We start from the raw sequence: 21,827 nt of genomic DNA, 5'->3' as shown, positions 1-21,827 counted from the left end.
AACTCACTCTGTAGACCAGGCTGGCCTCGAACTCAGAAATCCGCCTGCCTCTGCCTCCCGAGTGCTGGGATTAAAGGCGTGCGCCACCACGCCCAGCTTTAGTCTTCATTTTTATGATAGTGTCTTACTACATTGCCCAGGCTAGCCCCAAAGCTGGGCCTGTTCTGCCCTCAGTGACTATGACTGTAGCCATGTCAGTATGCCTAGCAGGCTCAGCAGATCTCTGTTGAATGTTCTATAAACAGGCCGTATTTTATGTCCTGAGGAATAGTTAGGCACAAACCAGGCATAAGTCCCTGTCCTTACGGAACTTATATTTTGTGGGGAGAAATGGTATTAAAGAGGCAGTAAAATATATACTGTCAGATGCCACGGGACAGATGAGGCGGGAAGGGAATTGGGACTGTAAGTGGCCGGTTTAGAGATGGCTGATTAGCTCGGACGTCGTGCTGCGTGCCTGACTTTATTGATTTCTTTTGTGATGTGTGTGATGTTTTGCCTGCATGTATATCTGTATTATTTGCATGTTGGGTGCACTCAGATGCTAAAAGAGGACATCAGATCTTCAGATTCTTTGGAACTGGAGTTGTAGGAGGTTGTCAGGAGTTAGAGGTGGTTCTGAGGAACCTTGTGGATGCTGGGAACCTAACCCCAGTCCTCTGAAAGAGCAGTGAGCCATCCCTCTAGCCCTGGCACACACCCTCAATCCCAGTACTTGGAAAGCAGAGACCAGTAGATCTTTGGGAGTTCAAGGCTGGCCAGGGTTACCCAGTCAGACCCCGTTTTAAAAACAATCAAAAAATAAAAAGAGTGTTTGGAGAAGCCCTCGCTGTTAAGGCAGCACTTAAGCAGAGACCTGAGGGATGAAGGAGCAAGTGAAAGTGGAGCCTGGAGACAGACAGACAGACAGGACAGTGAATGAGCGCAGGGAGGGCTGAAGAGCACTGGCTGCTCTTCCAGGTTTGATTTCCCAGTCTCACCTGTCAGTTCAAAGTGGTCTATACTCCAATTTCAGTTAACACCCCCCTTTTGTCCTTCCTTTGTAAACATCAGGTACACATGTGGTGCAGACACATACATGCAGCCAAAAAGGAAAGGTAAAAAAATTACCTTTTTTTAAAAATAAAAAAAATATCTTCCAGTGAGATGACTCAGCAGGTCACAGTGCTTGTCGTGCAAACCTCACAGTTGAATTTAATTTATGAGACCCATGAGGGAAGAGAGACCTGTCCTCGGAAAGTTGTCTTCTGACCTCAGGCATGCATCGCATTCACCTGTACACTAGACACATGCAGCAATAATAAAGACAACAGAAGGAGCTGTAGGAAGCAGGATGGCGAACCAGGCTGGGGGGAGTGTTTGACAGAAGGCAAGAGCTGCAGAGGCTCCACCTTCCTGCATCCTGGCCTTGAAGTATATGCTGAGGAGGGGAGTGTGAGCCCTGGAGTCTGCTCAGCTCAGGAGGGCCTGGACCACTGTGAAAACCATTTATCCTCTAACGGTTGAAAAGCAGGTGGCAGAAGTATGAGCTGCGGGCTCATCAACGGCCCCAGTACTTAGACACAGCCTCCAGAAACCACAGAGATAAATGTCAAGTGCTGCTTGGCAAAGTGCTGGGGACCGGTGGCTTTCTCTTCGTTTGCTTGTTAGCTAGACAAGGTCTCGTTCTGCAGCTCAAGAGTGGCCTGAAGCTCACAAGGCCCAAAGCTGGCCTTGAACTCCCAAATACTGAGATTTTAGGTATAAGCCACCACACTAGAATTGTATTCTCTTACATCTTTCTCTCCCCTTTTTGCCTCTCTGTGTGTGTGTGTGTGTGTGTGTGTGTGTGTGTGTGTGTGTGCGCGTGCGTGCGCGCGCGTATGTGTATGTGAACATAAGGCTTCATGCATGCTAGACAAGCACGGCACTGGAGCCACATTCCCAGTGGGTTATGATGGCCAAGTTTTGAATATTTATTCTTGAGAGTGCACGCTGTGTGCACAGGCACACATGTCACAGAGCGCACGTGGCAGTCAAAAGATAGATGTGTGGAGTGGTTAGCTCCCTCGGTCTTTCTGTGAATCCTGGGGATCTGACTCAGGCTGGCACACCCAGCCATTTTATTGGCTAGGCCACCTTGCTCACCTGCGATAGCCAATGCTGGTCTAGAATCACCCAGGAGATAAACCTGTTGTGTCTGTCAGGGAACGCGCGGGAACCGTGAGATTCCCCTCTCTATGGGTGTGGGTTCTGAGCTGGATAAAAAGATAAAAGTGGGGGGAGTCTGAGCTTCCCACACCTCTGACTTCTGGCCTGAGGATAATACTTCCGCTCTGACTTCCCTGCAGTGGTGGACAACTCCCTCGAACTGTGACCAAAAGTAATGCTCCCTTCAGTCGCTCTGTAGGACACTCTTATCACAGCAGTGAGAAAAGCAGCCACACCTCAGCATCCCTGTTTCTCATCCCTGTTTATGCACCATAATCCAGTCCCCACAGATCTGCTCTTGTAAGCATCCCCGCCAGAGGCAGCCTCTCCAGTGTCCCCTAGTCTGGAACACCCCAGAGCATCTGCAGCCTCTTACCCAGGTAACCATCTAGCACCAGGCCACCCTTCTTTCTAGAACCAGGAAGACTCCCAGAAAGGTTAGCCAGTCAAGATGGCACTCGAATTGTAATCTCGGTATGTGTGAGACAACACAGAGCCACCATAGGACTGACACCTGGTATATAGCGAATCCCACGCCAGCCAGGGTTACAGAGACTGCCTCAACAACAACAACAACAAAGAGACATACAGGGCTGGAGAGATGGCTCAGCAGTTCAGAGCATGGAGTGTTCTCCTGCAGAAGACCTAAGCTCCATTCCTGTGCCTGTGTCAGGCAGCTCATGGTTCCCTGTCAGTCCAGCTCCTAGGGATTCAACTCTTCTGGCGTCTGTAGGCACCCACACTTGTATGTACAGACGTACAGACACAGAGGCACTCAATGTAAATAAGTCTGTTTTTTTTTTTTTTTTTTTTGGTTTTTCGAGACAGGGTTTCTCTGTGTAGCCCTGGCTGTCCTGGCACTCACTTTGTAGACCAGGCTGGCCTCGAACTAAGAAATCCGCCTGCCTCTGCCTCCCGAGTGCTGGGATTAAAGGCGTGCGCCACCACTGCCCGGCCACATACCTCAATCTTACTAATCCCCCAAACCAGTGTTTCTCGACCTGTAGTCTCAACCCTTTGGGAGTCCAGTGCTCCTTTCAGAGGAGTCACCTGAGACCCGTGGACAGCACAGACATTTACATTCCAATTCACAACAAAATTACAGGTGATGAAATAGCAATGAAAATAATTTTATGGTTGGGGGGTTACCACAGTGGTATTAAAGAGTCCCAGCATTGGGAAGGTTGAGAACCACTGATGTAGTCCATTCTCTTGAGGGAACCAGTGAGAGCCTGCTAGGCCTGCAATCCTTTGGTGTGAAGAGGCTATCATCAGAACCTGGATAGGAAAATCTGGTTGCTGCACATGGGCCAGCCTGGGCGCCAATCCATTCTGAGCTGCAGAAACCTTGTCTCGAATAAACTAACAAGCAAACGAAGAGAAAGCCACCATTACCACTTACAAAGCAGCCCTTGCCATGCCTTTCTGTTGTTTCCGGAGCCTGTGTCTAAGTACTGGAGCCATTTGTGTGTCTAGAACCATTTGGTGCACGGTTTTGATCCTGCTTTTCCTTTCAGCCATTAGATGCTAAATGTTTTTTTACTGTGGTCCAGGATTCATGGTGCCTGTGTTTAATGGTGTGTCTTGAGTGCTTTTGATAAGTTTTGTTTAAAAAACAAAACAAGGCCGGGCGTGGTGGCGTTGCACGCCTTTAATCCCAGCACTTGGGAGGCAGAGGCAGGCGGATTTCTGACTTCGAGGCCAGCCTGGTCTACAAAGTGAGTTCCAGGACAGCCAGGGCTATACAGAGAAACCCTGTCTCGGAAAAAAATAAAATAAAATTAAAAAAAATTAAAAAACAAAACAAAACAAAAACCCTCCTTCTCTTTTGGACATTTGAGTTTCTAGGATTTTAGTGGCAGATATTATTCTTCAGATAGCCAGCTGGGTGTGGTAGCCAATGCCTGTGTAGTCTTAACATTCAGGAGACTGAGGCAGGGGGATGGAGAGGTCAAAGGGACCTGGCCTGCACAGTAACTGTTTCTAGATTGTTCAGTGCGTATTTCCACATGCTACGGTGGGTCATTCCCCTTTCTCTCAAGAAAGCCCCTTTCATTCCCACCCCACCTCCACCTCCTCCTCTCTGTTTTTTGTGGGGTTTTGTTTAGTTTTGTTTTTAAGACCAGAGTCTCACTTTGTAACATGGGCTGGTGTGGAACCCAGAGATGACGTGCATCTGCCGTCCTAGTGTTAGAATTAAAGACGTGACCTGTCATGCCCAGCAAAAAAAAGCTGAGGCAGGTTTTATATGAAATGTATGTAAACAGTGTTTGCACATGTAGACATATGTGTATATAGGTATTTCTTTGTATGTTAATGGTTTGTGATATAGAGACTTTGTTTTCCAATTGTTGTTGTTGTTTTCTATTTTTCTTGCTGTTAGCAGGCTATGTGTGAACTTGTTCTTTTGAAACCTTGCCGCCTAAGTATTCTCCCTGGCTTTTTCCTCACCCCAGTTTTGGGGTTCAAACTCTTGGCTTTATGCATGTTTATTAGGGCAGAGCTATGTCCTCACCCAGTTACTGTCTTTTTAGGCCGGGTCTTAGTATTCCAAACTGACCTTGAAGTTAGTTAGATCTTTCTGCCTCAGCCTTCCAAGTGTGGGTTTATAGGTTTGTGCCCTTAGCTCTGACTGGGTGGTCTCACTTTCCGTGTCTGAGAGCTCTGTTTGAAAACAGATAAAATCAGTGTAAGCAGGACTGTACAGTCTCGGGGGCAGTGTGCTTGCTCAGTGTGGGAAGATGTTTTGGATACAGCTGGCCCTCTGTCTGAGCTTCCACCATCAGACAACTGCAGGTCCAGAATATCTGAAAACTGTGGCGTCTGTGCTGAGCATGTTTGGAACTTTTCTTCTGTCATTACGTCTCCTGAAGCATCCCGCACAGCAACTACCCATGTGGCATTTACACTGAAGTGGTAATTAAAAGTAACCCAGAGATGGAAGCATATGAGAGGGTGTGTGTAAGTGCAGTGCGGATGGTGCAGCATTTTACATAATCTGTGAGACTGACCAGCAACAGGTTTTGGTATGTTGTGGCGGGGGCTTTCCTGGAATCCGTGCCTCCTGGGTACTTACTGAGAAGAGATTGGGTTATCATATCCCTGTGTGAACTATAGGTCCTTCTCCCTATGTAGTTCTCCCTCTTACCTTCTCTATTTTTTCACAGAGCTTTCTAGAACTCTCAGCTCTGCATCCTATTTCCTGACTTGTCATACCATGTGGTTCTGCCTGCCACGCTGGCCCTCTTAGAAACTTTGCATCTTTGACGCCCCTTTTCTTCACATTGGAGATGGAGGCATCCTCATCCCCCAGTGCAAGAGCCACGCTCACAAAGTCTTTCCAATTTCCTACTTGTGAGGACGTTGGCGCCTCACAGCCTTTCTGTGTCTCCATCATCTTTGTGGCCTCAGATAGTTAAGTCAGAAGCCAGAGTCTCATCCTGTAATCCTTTCCCTACCCTCCTGCATCATTAAACACAGATCTCATTAAGCCTGTCTAATCTTGCTAATCACTCCATCGCCCTTGGACTTTAATTCAGAATTCAGTTAATTTGGGCCTTATATTCCTAACAGTGTTGCCTGTCCCCAGATGCTCATGAAAACGTTCCTTACCTGCCGGAGAGGCGGCTCAGTGGTTGAGAGCACTTGTTGATCTTGCAGAGGACCCAGGTTCCATTCCCAGTACCAAAACGGTGGATCACAACCATCTGCAACTCCAGTTCCAGGGGATCTGACACCCTTTTCTGAGCTCTGAGGGCACTAGGCACACATGTGCACATCCATCGTTGGAAGCAAAGCGCTTATAAATGTGAAATGAAAATAACCGTGTAAGCCTGTGAGCTTGCCCTAGATGTCATGTCGAGAACACTGCTGAGCAGAGCAGGCAAGACCCTCAGACTCCGCTAGAAAGACGCAGTGAGGGGCAGAGAGGACCCCGGAGCACAGAGCAGGAGTGCGAAGGGGTGGACGGCTTTTCAGAGGAGGAAACACCTAGGCTCTGGGGGGATTTACATTCCATCAGGAGGGGCTACAGGGGAGGGGAGGAGTATCATTACAGAGCCGGCTCTTGGGAGGCCTGTGGCTGAGAATCAATGGAATTGCTATCATGGGGCCTGAGAATCAAAGTAGTGGCTATTGTGATTTGTTTGTTTGTTTGCTTGGTTGCTTTTCAAGACAGGGTTTCTCTGTGTAGCCCTGGCTGTCCCAGAACTCACTTTTTGGAAAGGCTGGCCTCAAACTCACAAAAAGGTCCCACCTGCTTCAGCCTTCTGGGTGCTGGGATTGAGGGTGTGTGCCAATGCCGTCTGACGGATATTGTGATTATCAATAGAGATGCTCAATAGAGATCAATAGTAGAGATGAGTTTTGCCGAGTAAATTACAGGTAGGAGCACATAATGGAAGTCTTGCTAAGGGAAAAAGGGCTGTGTGGAGTCTCTAAAATACCTCTGTGGGAGAATGATACCACAGAATCCCAGCTTACAGAGGGCTTGGGTCCAGTGTAGAGAGTGGGTGCATGGGCTTGAAAGTAGGGTGGAGGGAGGTCTGGAGAGCCTGGAGATGCTGAGGAAACACTGGCTGGCAAGAAGGCTGTGGCTTGTGATGGCTCTTAGGAGAGGGATGGAGGGGAGGAGACGGAACCCTGGAGAGAAGATTGGCAAATTGGTGTTGGGCTAGACCAGGAGTGGAAAGGGTGGCTGACGATGGGGTGCTGTCTTAGTTTGCCTTTCTGTGGCTGTGATTAGAATCAAGATTGACCCTGTCTACTTATTGGTTGTCCCCAAGCTCATATTTAGCCCCTGATCATCATATAGTTCAGGTTCACCAGCCGAGGATTGCATACCTACAATAGGCTGACCCTCCCACATCAACCAGCATTGCATCGAGGAAGTGTCCCGAGAACGTGCCTACAGGGCAGTGTGGTCTATGTGTTCCCTCAGTTGACATTCCCTCATTCTTGGAGTTCTAGGTTCCTGTTCTTGGCAGCTGAAACAAGTCTTATGGGTGCGCACTAGTCTTCCAAGCCTGTGTGGAGCCTGGAACAGCAGGTGCTGGGTCCGCTAAGGATCAGTAGAGTCTGAGGTGCCCGTGGGAATCTAAGTGGGGCTACCCCCTTTGCCCCCCTGTAGACATCTGCGTGGCCTCAGGGTGATGGGGTCAGGCTGCAGGCTGGCCTCACTATGCAGTTCTCTGAACTTAGTGTCTTTTCTCTTTGTTTCCCAAGCTCTGGGCTTGCAGCATGTGCCACCATATGTGGCTTAATTTTCTCTGTATTTCCTAGGCACACCGTTCCATGATTTTTTTATCTATTTTTCTACTAAGTTCTCTTCTTAATAATCTGTAGGAAGGACTTTTAAACAGGATTACACCAAGACCTTTGTAAGGTCTTTGTTGATTTCACCAATCATGACTTCATTTTCTACGCTGTCACCCTGTGCACCTATCATAACTTCAGCTGCCAACCTGATGGGAACCTAGAGTCACCCAAGAATGAGACCATATATGAAGCCAAAGGAAAAAATAGGGTAAACTGTCTTCCGTTCACTGTATGAATGGCAATACCAAGTTATGCCATAACAAAACACCGTTTCACAGCCAGTGAGCAGAACAGCCGGGCACAGACATAGCTACTCGTAATTCCAGCACTGTGAAGGCTGAGGCAAGAGGAGGCGCAACCTCTGGCTCTGTGAGATGTCAGTTTTTGCAGAGCACTCAGCCTGCTTACTCTCAGCAGCAGCATTTAAACATTCGTGCCTGGTGTTCTCTCACTTCCTGGCATCGCCTGTGTTTCGTTTTGTTTTTGTAGTCAGGAGGATCAAAGCCAGGGCTTTGAGCCACATTCCAGCACACTGTCAAACTCAAAATTATTTTGTTTTTTCTTGTTGTTTTATTAGAGTGTGTGTGATGTGTAGGTACGGGTGCTGTGGCAGACTTGCATTTTCTCCATCTCCCTGTGAGATGAAACTAAGGTCGCCAGGTTTGCACAAGCGCCTTCACCCACTGAGCCCGCCTGCCCCCACCCCCGCTCCTGTTTTTCTTTGTTGTTTTTGTTTTGTTTGGAGTCAGGGTTTCAAGTAACCCTGGCCTTTTCCACATATCTAAGAAGAACTTTGAACTCTTTATCCTCTTGCCTCTCTACCTCTGGAGTACTAAGATTAATGGATTACAGGCGTGAGCCACTTATGCCTTGTTTTATGTGGTGCTGGAGACCAAGCCCAGGGTTGTGTGGATGTCAGGCATGCGTCCTACCCACCCCAGCTACAGCTCCTGTCTTTCAGTTTTTGAGGCAGTGTTTTCCTATGTAGCTTAGGTTAGTCTGTAATTTTCTTTTTTTTCTTTTAAGATTTATTTTTGCCAGGCAGTAGTGGTGCACACTTTTAATCCTAGCACACAGAAGGCAGAGGCAGGCAGATCTTTGTGAGTTGGAGGACAGCCAAGACTACGCAGAGAAACCTTGTCTTTTTTTTTTTTTTTAAAGATTTATTTATTTATTATATGTAAGTACACTGTAGCTGTCTTGAGACACTCCAGAAGAGGGCGCCAGATCTCGTTACAGATGGTTGTGAGCCACCATGTGGTTGTTGGGAATTGAACTCTGGACCTTTGGAAGAACAGTCCGGTGCTCTTACCCACTGAGCCATCCCACCAGCCCAGAAACCTTGTCTTGATCAGAACAAGAACAAAGAACACATTGTTGGCCGGCCTTGATCCTCAGGAAGCGCCTTTGTCCACTAAGTCTTTCAGTCCTGCCTGTTATTCTTTAGGTATTACAGGCTGGCCTTGAACTCACGGCAATTCCTCCTGTCTCAGGTTCAAATAAATGCTGGGGTTACAGGCAAGAGACAGCTGAATAGAAAGAAAGGTCAGAGGTATTTGCTTGTTTGTGGCAGAAAAGATTGAGCCAAGGGCCTCATGCCCGACAGGCAGGTGTTGTACCACTGAGGTATGGTCACAGCCCTCATTTTGCTTTTGAAGTGTTTGTGTGTTGGCTGAGAATGTGGCCTGCTTAGTGGAGTCCCTGTCTCACAAGCATGAAGCCCTTGGTTCCTTCTCCAGCCAGGCAGAAGCAGGCTGAGATGACCCTGATTGGTTCGTTGTCTTTGGATTAGGGTATTATTTGTATCTTCTATATGAGTGTTTTAAAAAATGATGAATCTGCTGCCTTTTGGTGGCCCGTCTGGCAGTAGCGCCTGAGTTAAATGCTGGAACGCTAAGAGTTGTGCTCTTTGAGCCCCGAGTGCTCGCTCCTACCTGGATAGTCTCCCCCTGGCCTTAGCTCTCAGCATTCCCACATCTCTGTCCAGGTTCCTGTCCTTCGAATGGTGGAGGGCGACACCATCTATGATTACTGCTGGTATTCTCTGATGTCCTCCACCCAGCCAGACACCTCCTAGTAAGTGGTAATGGCCCTCCTGTGCCCTTCACAGAGGTCCCTTCCCATCTTCTCCTTACCCAGCCCACACACCCAGTTTCAAGAAGGACTCCTGGGAGGGAGGGAGGCAGAGAGGGAGGGAGGGAGGGAGGGAGGGAGGGAGGGAGGGAGGAGGCCGCGCTAAGTGTGTCCTTCTGACAGAAGCTGAGAGGGCTGGGCACTTGGTTCCCTTTTGACTGTCAGAGCCAGGTTTGAGCATCCGTGTTTCCCTCAGTGTGGCCAGCAGCAGCCGGGAGAACCCGATTCACATCTGGGATGCATTCACTGGAGAACTGCGGGCTTCCTTTCGCGCTTACAACCACCTGGTACTGACTTTTCCCTGTCCTGTCCAGCCCTGTGCTCGCCATGGCCCAGCCCTCCTCCTTGGCAGACAACTGAAACTTTGCAGGCCTGTCTCCAGCCCTCTCTCGCTCCTAGGACGAGTTGACAGCAGCCCACTCGCTCTGTTTCTCCCCGGATGGTTCCCAACTCTTCTGTGGCTTCAACCGGACTGTGCGTGTCTTTTCCACATCCAGGCCTGGCAGAGACTGTGAGGTGCGAGCCACATTTGGTAAGCCTCCAAGGTGTGGGAGATGAAAGAGTAGCTCCTGTGGGGGGCCTCAAGTGAGCTTGGGTACCTGTTGACAGTAGGCGCAAGTCCATCCGAAGGAGACAGCAGCCTCCTGGCATAGAGGGAGCCCTCCCCAGGCTCTTCTGTTGGGTTAGACAGTCATTGTACCACTGAACTTTAGAAAGTTGAAGGGGAAGGAGAGTCCCATTTCCTGTAGGCCTTTAGCTCTTCATCCCTTCCAGGAAAAGTGGGATGTGAGAGGGAAGAAGGGCGCTAGGCTCTTTAGGGAACTGAGTGACCCGGGAACCATACGAGATCTTCAGATTGCTTGTGACAAACATGGAGGCGGATTGAGTCCCAGCATGTCAGTGGAGGGTGGAGGCCATTAGCTAGGTAACACCCTGTGCTAACGTTCTCTTGTTTCCTCCACAGCCAAAAAGCAGGGCCAGAGCGGTATCATCTCCTGTATAGCCTTCAGTCCATCCCAGCCCCTTTATGCCTGTGGCTCCTACGGCCGCACTATAGGCCTGTATGCCTGGGATGATGGTTCGCCTCTTGCCTTGCTGGGAGGCCACCAAGGGGGTATCACCCACCTTTGCTTTCACCCTGATGGCAATCTCTTCTTCTCGGGAGCCCGAAAGGTATTGGTCAGAGCCCAAAGCATGTGGGTAGTCAGGAGTGGGGATGTCGTCTGTAACGTGTTAAAATGCGCCAAGTTTGAGGGACTCAGGGAGGCTGAGGTGGAGTCAGCGGAGACCGCGGCTGACTCCAGACCCCTGTTCTTATCTTTAGGATGCTGAACTTCTGTGCTGGGATCTCCGGCAGCCAGGCCACCTCCTGTGGTCTCTGAGTCGGGAAGTGACCACTAATCAGCGCATCTACTTTGATCTGGACCCGTAAGTGGCTCTGGCCCCTTGCAGGCTCAAGCAAGGTCAGAATGCTGCTGTGGGCTCTAGGCCCTCCATAGGAATGGCTTCTACCCCAAGGGTCATGCCTGTCTGCTACAAATCTCCCATCTTTCCCAGGAGTGGTCAGTTCCTAGTGAGCGGCAACACCAGTGGAGTTGTCTCTGTGTGGGATATCAGTGGAGCTCTCAGCGAGGACACCAAGCTGGAACCCGTGGTGACTTTTCTGCCTCAGAAGGACTGCACCAATGGAGTCAGGTCCTCATTCCCTGAAGGAGCTTGGGGCTAGGGTTAGGGAGGAAGGTGGATTTCTCGGGTATTAATCTTGAACTAGGTGCTGACAGACTGCTCTCTTTTCCAGCCTTCACCCTACCTTGCCTCTACTGGCCACTGCTTCTGGCCAGCGCATGTTCCCCGAGCCCACCAATAGTGGGGATGAAGGCGAGCTGGAGCTGGAGCTTCCTCTGCTCTCCCTGTGCCACGCCCATCCCGAATGTCAGCTTCAGCTCTGGTGGTGTGGAGGGGGACCTGACCCCACTAGCCCTGTTGACGACCAGGATGAAAAAGGGACAAAGAAGGACAGAGGCTGTGGGGATGAGTTAATATAAAGACTTTGTGTCACACTGGAGTCATTGTGTCTGTTCGGGGTGGCACGTGACTGGTGGTAGTAGGTTCCTTTGTCCGGCGGCATCTGTGGGGTCTGGCATATTGTTCCCAAAACCAGGGGCTGAGAGGTGGGACCAGGCAGGAGCCAATGAGGTGCTGAGCATGGTGTGAAGTCAAGCAGGTGGGGGTGGGGTCTCATGCCATTGACTGTGTGGTTGCTAGGCAACTTGGTAAACTGAGGAGCAAACCTGTTTGAAATCTCACTCCTGAGGTGGCTGCATCAGGGGTCAGAGTGAGCTGGCCTGAGCAGGGGTGGCAGACTGAGCAGGGGTGGCAGACGATTGAGTGTGACTGTGAGACTAAGCAGACAGTGACAGACAGACAAGTCAGTGGTGATGGCTGCACACCACCCTGTTTACCGTCATGCAGCTGCAGAAGAGAAGGGTGCAAGACACGGTGTCCCACTGCACCCCAGTAGGCAAAGGAAGGACACACAGGAAGGAGCAAACAGAAAAACAGCTGCTTCTTATTGGTCTCCCTCTAGACTGCAGCGCACGCTCGGGCAAGGGGGCTTGCCCGGTAGTTCTTCGTGCTTCTCCATCTGTCCACTCTCCCTCCTCCCCACACACCTTGTCAAATACCCAGAATGAGAGTCTTTGAAGAGATGCTGTCAACGGGGCCATGGTGGGGACCACAGTCAAAGGGAAAGGAGCAGCCTGTGGAGGATTGGGCTGGAAGGAGAGGAATGTCGCCCCTGCCGGGAGGTGCTGAAAGCCTTGCTTCTTACACCCAAGAAGGCAGCTCCTCCCTTCCCCCAGGATAATTGGAAACAGCCCTTCCTGTGGATTGCTGCTTTGGGGTTATAGGTACCCCCTTTCCTCTCCCAGTCTTACTTTTCTCCATGATCACCCAAGAAGGGCCAAAATTTACTACTCCCTGGTCTCTTCGTCTAATCCACAGAAAACAGTAAAGGGTCCGAGAAACCGTGACAAAATGAACCCCAGGAAAGGGGGAGTTCAGCAGCCTAGATTGTGTCTTCCGGGGTTTTCCTAAACTCCCCGTGTGACCTTGGGCAAGTCACGGGGTCCCCTCTCAACCTGGATAGCTCTACCCCCTCCCACTTCACACAGGTAGCCCATCAACTTAGCGTTACTTTGTGAAGTGCCTAGCCTTCAAGGTTATCATTATCCTCTCCAGACTGGCCTGGAAAGCAGCGGTGTTGTTTTGGAATGGGAGAGGAGCAGGCTGCGGGGAGCAAAGGGGGAAGGTTTTTTTCAGGGTGGAGAGGGCAAGAGCCTTTCTGGATGCTAGAGAGGAAGATTCCAAACGCTCGGGCAATCGGAGGGCAGGAAGGAAAGCAAGTAGAAACTCAGCCAGAGACGGACACTGCCAGAGACAAAGGGGGCGTGAGAGACCGTGCCGGGCAGCGAGGCGGGGTGGCGGACGGGAGGTGTGCGAGGTGAGGGAGGTGTAGGGGGCGTGGGCCGCGGGATGCGACGCCCGCTCCGACTGAGCTCCAGCTCCGGTTTTTCCCTCCACCATGCTCTCCCCCTCCCCGCCTCTCCTTTAACTCCCCCCTCCTGGGCTCGGGACTGGTTTCCTCCCTTAGCCCGCTGCCCTCAATCCCGGCGAGGCTGGGGCTCCAGCTCGGTGTCTCCTTCTTCGCTCCCTTGCCCGGCGCCCCATGTTGCCCCCGCCCGGCCCTCGGCTCCCCATGTCCCCCACGTAGCGGGGCGCACAAATCCCGAGGTGCGGCGCGTGGGCCAGGGGCGCGTAAGGCGCTTGCAGACGGCCCCTGCAAGGGTTCTTGTGGGGGCTGAGCGCTCTGGAGCCGGGGCGCAAGCATCGCAGAAAAGAGGGTCCTTGTGGGAGCTGGGGGTGACTAGCCACCCACCAGGGTGACTGGGGTTCCACAGCGTGGTAGCCACCCCTGGGGGTGAGAGACTTTGGGGGAGTTGGTGCCCCGCCCCCAGGCCTTGGTAGGGTCATGGGGGCCCCCCATTTTGGGCCAGGGGGTGTGCAAGTCGGGGCCCTGCTGCTGTTAGGTTTTGCGGGGCTGGTATCTGGACTCAGCCTGGAGCCTGTCTACTGGAACTCAGCGAATAAGAGGTGAGTGGTTGGGACTGAGGAGATCCCAGTCCCATGGTTAAGGGATATGGAAGCTTTGAGACTAAATGGGCTACGATTCTGAGCTGAGAGGGGGCTGGCAGAAGGGTGCTTGCTGTAGCACTGAGGTGAGGTGACAGGTTACAAGACAGAGCAATGATCTTGAGCGCCAGACTCCTAGTCTCACAGAGCTGGTTGTGGGTGGTGATACCATGTGTCAGGAGTTGGGAGATCTTAAAGGGGCAAAGATAAAGTTCACGGGCAGTGGGAGGGCAATGGAGTGGCTATTTGGCTCTGGAGGAGACCTGTGTCATCTGCGTTGAAGGGAGCCTGGTTAATGTCAGCTCTCAGGAGAGAGGTGCTGAATGGGTGCTGCTGAGGCACTGAGGAGAAGGACAGGGACACCTAGCTCCCAGGAGGCACTCGGTGTTGCAGATGAGGGGGAAGGGGGTTCAGTTTGGGGCTATAGAACAGCCCACCCAAGGTTCCTGGACTCTCAGTCTGTGTCCCCAACTGGTGTTCACAGCCAGAGGACTATTTGACCCTTTGGCTGAACAGTTTGGCAACTAGAACATGGTCCTGTCTTCCTGGTTTGGTGGACTCTTTCTGGAGGCCCCACAAAGCCCCCTCCTTCTCTCCTGCCACTGGGAGTCCTGAGGGTGCCACTGGTCTCTCCAGTCATCGCCAGCGACCGCAAACTCTCCCATCGGGGACTCCGGTCCCTGACATGCTAGCTTTGCTTGGAAAGAGGCCAAGGGTCAGTCAGTCACACAGGGCAGACAGAACCTCTGGGAGGCCATCTAAGTGATTTGTCTCCATGACATTTCCTATCCCCACCAGCCCAAGAGTTCTGTGTTTCAGAAACTTCCTCCTTCGCTGGGGCAGTTGTGAGAGGTCATGGGAGGGGGGAGTGGACCTGAGAGTTCATCAGGCACTTGGTCTTAACACTAGCCCTGCTCTTTGCGGCTGTGTGGTCTTAGGCATGTCGCTTAACCTCTCTGAGTTTGTATCTTCAGTCCTTACAGCTGTTATGAGGATTGGAGGCAAGGTATTTGGACATATTATGTACTCATTCATGAAAGGAGAGGTAGGATTGGGTTTTTTGTTTGTTTGTTTGTTTGTTTCTGTTTTTTGCTTCCTGGCTTTCCTGCCCTATTCCAATCTTGGTACCCCCTCTCCCTCCTATATCTCAGTGGGACTAGTCGGATCGCAAGCTCTCCCACCTGCCTGCAACTCCTGGCTGCAGTTTTGAGCACTAAGTATATCCTGAGGATATAAATGGGCTATCCTGTTAGGGTTGAGAGAGACAAGGCGTTGGGGCTTTCTGAGGTTCTTTTGGGTGTTGGGTGGGAGCTGGTCAGTAGGAGTCTGGAAAAACGCTGGGCAACAGCTTTGTGGAACCGGGTTTCAACTGTGGATGTACAGGCGGGGGCTTGCTGTGGTAGGCAGGTTGTGGCTGTGCTGGGCCCATCCGTTCCCTGGCTAACTGGGCATGGAGATGCTGCTAGTAGTTTGTGTCAGCTGTGGTGACAGAAGCCAACTACTTCAACTCCACAACTGGAGCACACTTTCCTCAGAAAGTTTAAGCCCCAAGGTGGAATGCAGGAAGAATGATCAGCGTGATTGGCATCTATGCGTCCATTCTCATCAGCCCCAGTTTGGTCATTGCCAAACTAGCATTTACCTCATGTCTCATTAACTGACTAACTTGGGGAGCTAGTCTAGATCCCAGATCCCAGGCCCCACCACCACCACCACCCCAACCTATACCTTGCCCCCTTTGCCCTGAAATTCAGTGGTGGCCTGGAGGAGGGGGAGGTTCCATCCCCATGGTTGAATGCCATGGAATAGTGAAATCACCTGGGAGGGGTAGGCTGTGTGGTTCCAGAGAGGCCAGCTCCTTGGTAACTGGCATCCTGTTGCCATGGCAACGGCACCGGTGATGGAGCGGGAGATGGCAGTGTGCATGTGGTGAGGGCGGGCTGAAGAGTGCATTTGGGCACACCAAGGGGCAGGAGACCTCTGAGCCTGGCTTCCTGCTGCTTCTGATGTGAGCTTGCAGAGCCCTTAGTTCCCGGGCTTACTGAACACAGGACTCAAACAAAGGCAATGGGCGGGAGCTAAGAATTGCTGTCCTAGATGGTTGGGAGTGAGAGAGGGAAAGCTTTGGGCGCCACACCCCTGACACCTCTTCCCTGCCTACCTTGTCTTCCCTGTAGGTTCCAGGCAGAGGGTGGTTACGTGCTTTACCCTCAGATCGGGGACCGGCTAGATCTACTTTGTCCCCGGGCCCGGCCTCCTGGCCCCCACTCCTCTCCTAGTTATGAGTTCTACAAACTGTACCTGGTAGAGGGTGCCCAGGGTCGGCGTTGTGAGGCACCCCCTGCCCCAAACCTTCTTCTCACGTGTGACCGGCCAGACCTGGACCTCCGCTTCACCATCAAGTTCCAGGAATACAGCCCTAACCTCTGGGGCCACGAGTTCCGATCCCACCACGATTACTACATAATTGGTACTGCCAGACGTCGGGCAGGGGCAAATAGAGTGTCCGTGGGATGGAGGGGGAGGAAGGTTAGAGCCATTGGAATCCACCACTGTGTATTCAGTAGGGCTCCCTTGGCATTCAGTCGTGCTCCCCCCCCCAACCCCCAGGGAACAGGGGAGGGCTGGACCTAGGAGTGATGACTTCTACTTCTGTTCTTATTTTCAGCCACATCAGATGGGACCCGGGAAGGCCTTGAGAGCTTGCAAGGAGGCGTGTGCCTAACCAGAGGCATGAAGGTGCTTCTGCGAGTGGGACAAAGTGAGTGGGGGACAGGGGACTCCTGCTAAGGTTGAAGGAAGTTTAGGTGGTACATGCAAATCTGGGGCAGTTCTCTCAGCCCCTCTCTCACTCACGTCTTAACCATCTTCAGGTCCCCGAGGAGGAGCTGTACCCCGAAAACCTGTGTCTGAAATGCCCATGGAGAGAGACAGAGGGGCAGCTCACAGCGCGGAACCTGGGAGGGACACCATACCAGGTAGGAACCAGGAGCCCAGGCACTGCTGCCTCTGCTCCCAGACCCCAGCTGCCCTGCCTTCACCCTCTCCCGCCCGCCCTCCCTCTCCCGCTTTGGGGGCGGCTATACAGGAAAGAGGAGAAGAGAGGATGGGAGGGTGGGAGGGAAGTGGAAGCCAAATGAGGAAAAGACTCAATTAGAACTAATTAGCCAAGTCACTGCTTCAATCAGTGCTGTCAAAGAAGTGGGGGGGGGGCACATGGCAGGGAGCTGGAGGCCGGACACCTGGATTTCCATCCCAGTTTGGGGGAGGGAATGTGGGGTACCTAAGGGGCCTGGGTACTGCTGGGGAAGCCCATGGGGACCCCCCAGGGCTGGGTGTACCCAATATCCAGATGGTTCCTTCAGCCCCTCCCCCTCTTTCCTCCTTCACCCCTTCCCTGCCAGGTGACCCCAGCAGCAATGCAACCTCCCGGGGTGCTGAAGGCCCCCTGCCCCCTCCCAGCATGCCCGCAGTGGCTGGGGCAGCAGGGGGGATGGCGCTGCTCTTGCTGGGCGTGGCAGGGGCTGGGGGTGCCATGTGTTGGCGGAGACGGCGGGCCAAGCCTTCGGAGAGTCGCCACCCTGGTCCTGGCTCCTTTGGGAGGGGAGGGTCTCTGGGCCTGGGTGGTGGAGGAGGGATGGGGCCTCGGGAGGCTGAGCCTGGGGAGCTAGGAATAGCCCTGCGGGGTGGTGGGACTGCAGACCCCCCCTTCTGCCCTCACTACGAGAAGGTGAGCGGTGACTATGGGCACCCTGTGTACATTGTGCAGGATGGGCCCCCCCAGAGCCCTCCGAACATCTACTACAAGGTATGAGGGCTCCTCCCACCTGGCTCTCCTCAATCCAGCCGTCCATGGGGTGCTCCTCCAGTGTAATTCATGGTATGAGGGACACCTGCGCCATGACTTTGGCCCCCTTTGCCCTACCAGCTCTTTGGCTCCTTCTGGCTATAGCCCTCATCTCCAATGTTAGGATCCCTTAAGACTACACCTCTTCCTGACCTCCCCGACTGACCCTCATTTGACTGTGGGCACTCCTCTGTTTCTGCCTCTTAGGGGAGGGGGGGTCACAGGCTCAGCCTCCCTTAATCACTACCCAGGTGTCCTTTCTCCCTCACCCACCCAGAGTGGGGGTGGGGACAGTCTGTCTTTTGGTTGGCACCTCTTTCTGCCTCTCACCGTTTTTCTCTTCTCTCTATTTCTTATTCTCTCTTTCTTCTGTGTCTAGGTCTGTTCTCTTCCTCCTCCCTAGCCTCCTCCTTACATCTCCTTTTACCTTCTCGGCTTCTTGTCCTTCCTGTGCCTCTCACGTGTCTCCTGGGTTGGGGCATCAAAGCATCTCTCCTCTTTGCTCTTGGCCCTTTCCAACCTTTCATACCAACTGCTCCCCTCTGTCTGCCAAAAACGGGGGCTTGCGGGGGGTGGGGAGGGAGATTCTGGAACTCTCCCCTCCAGCTCCAGGCATGGGCACAGGGCCTCTTTCCCTGCCTTTCTGTGTACTTACTCCAGCCATTTGGGGTGGTTACTGGGCCACAACTACTACCATGAGAAGAAGTGTCCTGTTGTGGCCAGTGGCTGATAGGAAGACATGAAGCAGTGTGGACATGACGGACTGGGTCTGATGCCGAATGGGCATCAGAAAGGAAGTGACTCGTTCCAGACAAGAAGTGACCAGGCCTGGACAGAAATGGCCTGGGAAGTGTCCGCAGCAGGAACTGGAAGTGCCTTCATCCAGAACAGGAAGTCGCACTTCTGAAATAGGAAGTGGTCTGGCTGGAATTCCAAGTGGCTTAGTCTGGGGAGGTGGTCCGGGTGGGGGTGGGGGCATGGGAAGTGGATGGTTCTTACCCTGTGGAGAAACGGGCAGGAGGAACTTCCTGCTTTAGGAGGAAGCTGGAACTTACCACTGTGAGAGGACAGATGTGGACTGAGAGTTTTCTTAGTGTTCAGTGGCACTTCCCAAGGACCCCTTCCCTTGTGCTCTGTGCGGTTTTTAGGACAGCTAAGATGACTGCCACCTGCTGTGGCAGGCCCAATTTGTCTTGTTCTCCCCTTACTGTACCCCAGTATAATCTCTGTTGATCAACAGAACTACCCCAAGAACCCACATGTTCTCCCCAAGTAACCAGACGGCTGTCTGGCTGATGCCTTCCTCCCTTCAAACCCAACACAGCGCCCTTGTCAGTGAAGAGGTGGTCCATGGACTGGTCTAGCTGATGGCAGTTATTAGCACTGGTTGCTGTTTCCATAGTGACAAGCCTATACCTCTTCCCGCTCTTTAGTGTGCAGTGGGCTGCTGCCTCGGTGTTCTCCCGCCTCAGTTTTATTAGATCAAAGCTGCCCTTGGCCACCATGTTGGCCACCTCAATCACCAGCCAAAATGGTTGCTTTGTCCACCAGAGGTCAAGCCATCTCTCTGGCGCTGTAGTTCCCAGCTCCTTCTAGGGAACAGGAAGTTGATATTGCCATTGGGGAGGTGGCGGGGTATGGCCGTCACCTCGATAGTTTTATTGTAAAAGGGAAATTTGAACAACAACAACAACAACAACAAAAAAAACTGGAAAAAAATAAAAAAAAACTTTAAAAGTTGACCAGAAGGCTGGAAAATGACTGGGCATGAATGGGGTGTGTGTGTGGGTGTGTGTGGGTGTGTGTGTCAGAATGACTTTCAGGCTGAGGGTGGGTCACTGGGAACCCTGGGGGCCTGGGGAAAGAACACTGGTTGGGGTGGTGAGGCAGGCAGTTTCTGGGCTCAGAAAGCTGAGGAAGAAAACCACCTGTAGAGAGGGCCTTCTGGAACACTCCAGTAGTGATATTGCTAATGCTGGCCACACGTAGGGGAGTATCATGCTATGCCAAAACACGCCGGAGAGGACACAGTCACCATTAGAAGCACTGTGGTACTAATGTGCACTTGTGGGAGGGTCTGTTCCCTACAACCCCTCCCCAGGATACTTGGGGAGTTTGGCTGTTGGGGATAGAGCTGATGAAAAAAATTGTAGGAAGACCCCAGGCATTGAGTGTGTCTGCTTATATACCCAGGCTCTTCTCCCCCAAAAGCCCAGGTGCCCATCCCCCTAGACTCTACCCCATTCTCAAGCCACAAAAGCTGCCATCAGGAACATCCGCTGGAGCGAGTCCACAGGGTCACAACCTCTGCCCTGGCTGCCCTTCCCTGACTTAAGGTTCCCTCCCACTGTCTCCCATCTGCCTGGAGGTCAAGGGGTCCCCCTTCCCCTCTGTTCACAGAGACCCCTACCCATCTCAGCAAGATGCCTGGGTCCTCTGAGGTATAGGTACTGGAGGAGGGGAGTTGAAAACTGAGAGACCAGGTGCTAGGCTGTGTGGAATTTCCTTTTACCTTCTGAGCCCACACTGGAGCTACCCAAAGTGGGGGGGCTTGAGGGGGTTGGAAGGGCTGGTCCCTGGCCCTTAGTGGGGGTTGGTCGTCTTGGAAACATCCCCTTCTCTACACAATAGGAAGCCCCCCTCAGCCTCCCGCGTGGATGGAGCCGACAGCCCCATCGCTGGCTATCAGCCTCAGGGACTTGGCAACCGTCACTATGGCAACACAGAGCCCAGCAACAGGGCCCACTGAGAAAGGGAGGGGTCCAAGACTGGGGCAGGGCTGTGAGTGTGAGGGGACAAGGACTCTGAGAGTCCCCTCAACACAAACATCCAGAGGTACAGGTGGATACAAGAGGGGAGAGAAGTGGAGATAAATAGTCTCCATGACAAACACATCACCAAAGCAGCCAGGACATCATAACACGCTGAGAGACAGGAAGACACCTGGGACGGATGCACAGCTGGGAAGAGAAACAGCGCATACTGCACAGCCCCTGGGACACACCCCCTCCGAGCACTGGCATCCACAGACCCCCTGCCAACCACCTGACATTCACAACACCTACAGCCTTTCACATGCGCAGTGACGCGCCTGTCTTTTAAGCTATTTGAAAATGCTGGTGACTTCCACATAGAACCACACTTGCCATCTGTTGGCTTTCTGGATACAAGTACACACACACTCCCAGGGTAACAACTACGACAGGAATAGAAGGGAGGGGAACTACTCCTTCGTCCATTTGTTCATTCAGCCGCTCCAACATGTCTCCTGTGTTCAGGTGCCACTTCAGCACGATGTGCTAAGGTGGAAATTCCTGCTTCGTAAAGTCACATTTTTGTCTATTGAATGTTTTTTATGCCCTCACCGCCACCCCGCCATGGTGCTAGTGTGAAACCTAGAGCCTTGAACACGTTTGACAAGACACTGAGCTCCACCTCCAGCCCCAGGTCCATTGTTTAAAAGATGAATTTAATTTGAATATTTTTGCCTGCGTGTATGCCCGTGCACCTCGCCTGTGTCTCGTGCTCCAGGAGGTCAGGAGAGCATCAGAGCCTCTAAGAGCAGAGTTATAGAGTTGTTGAGTCTTGGGTAGGTGCTGGGAACCAAACCTGGGTCCTTTGCAAGAGCAGTAGGTACTCGCAGTCTCTGGCCCTCTAGCCTCCCTCTCACCTACACTTGAGACAGGGTCTCATTCTAGCCCAGGTTGTCTGGTTGTGTAATTAACTGATTGATTGATTGATTGATTGATTGATTTTAAGACAGGGTCTTGCTGGTCAGTGGTGGCGCATACCTTTGATTTCAGTACTCAAGAGGCAGAGGCAGGGGGACCACTGTGAATTCCAGGCCAGTCTGGGGTCTGGAAAAACAAATCAAAACCAAACAAACAAAAAACCCAAAACAAACAAAGAAGTAGGTTTTGTCATATAGACCAAGATGGCCTCAGACTCAGAGATCTGCCTGTCTGCCTTCACTTCCTGACTGCTGGGATAAAAGGTGCACAACTCCATATCTGTCCAGTATTTAGCTTCCGAGGTCCACAATTAAAAAAAAAAAATTTTTTTTTTTTTGATTTGGTTTTTCAAGACAGAGTTTCTCTAACAGGACCCTGGCTGTCCTGGAACTCACTTTGTAGACCAGGCTGGCCTCGAA

At 52.1% G+C, this 21,827-nt stretch overlaps 2 protein-coding genes across 2 annotated transcripts in view; both read left to right on the top strand.

The window, feature by feature from the left end:
• Wrap53 (WD repeat containing antisense to TP53) overlaps positions 1 to 11,704 on the top strand; it is a 17,573-nt gene extending 5,869 nt beyond the window's left edge. Inside the window, exons 4-10 of the mRNA XM_021177213.2 lie at positions 9,494 to 9,582; positions 9,836 to 9,926; positions 10,039 to 10,171; positions 10,604 to 10,812; positions 10,964 to 11,067; positions 11,197 to 11,334; positions 11,438 to 11,704. Of these exons, the coding sequence (XP_021032872.1) occupies positions 9,494 to 9,582; positions 9,836 to 9,926; positions 10,039 to 10,171; positions 10,604 to 10,812; positions 10,964 to 11,067; positions 11,197 to 11,334; positions 11,438 to 11,684 (1,011 nt within the window). The 3' untranslated portion in view covers positions 11,685 to 11,704. The remainder of the gene's footprint in view (positions 1 to 9,493; positions 9,583 to 9,835; positions 9,927 to 10,038; positions 10,172 to 10,603; positions 10,813 to 10,963; positions 11,068 to 11,196; positions 11,335 to 11,437) is intronic.
• Positions 11,705 to 13,196: 1,492 nt separating this feature from the next.
• On the top strand, positions 13,197 to 19,419 carry Efnb3 (ephrin B3). Its single transcript, XM_021178067.2, has 5 exons — positions 13,197 to 13,791; positions 16,008 to 16,300; positions 16,499 to 16,591; positions 16,704 to 16,808; positions 17,235 to 19,419. The coding sequence occupies exons 1-5, from the start codon at positions 13,670 to 13,672 to the stop codon at positions 17,642 to 17,644; spliced, it is 1,023 nt and encodes a 340-aa protein (XP_021033726.1). The 5' UTR covers positions 13,197 to 13,669; the 3' UTR covers positions 17,645 to 19,419.
• The last annotated feature ends 2,408 nt before the right edge of the window (positions 19,420 to 21,827 follow it).

The sequence above is a fragment of the Mus caroli genome, chromosome 11, assembly GCF_900094665.2.
Source record: "Mus caroli chromosome 11, CAROLI_EIJ_v1.1, whole genome shotgun sequence".
NCBI classification, from domain to species: domain Eukaryota; kingdom Metazoa; phylum Chordata; class Mammalia; order Rodentia; family Muridae; genus Mus; species Mus caroli.
The sequence above is the reverse complement of the archived record's forward strand: the minus strand, read 5'-3'. Positions and strand labels throughout refer to the sequence as shown.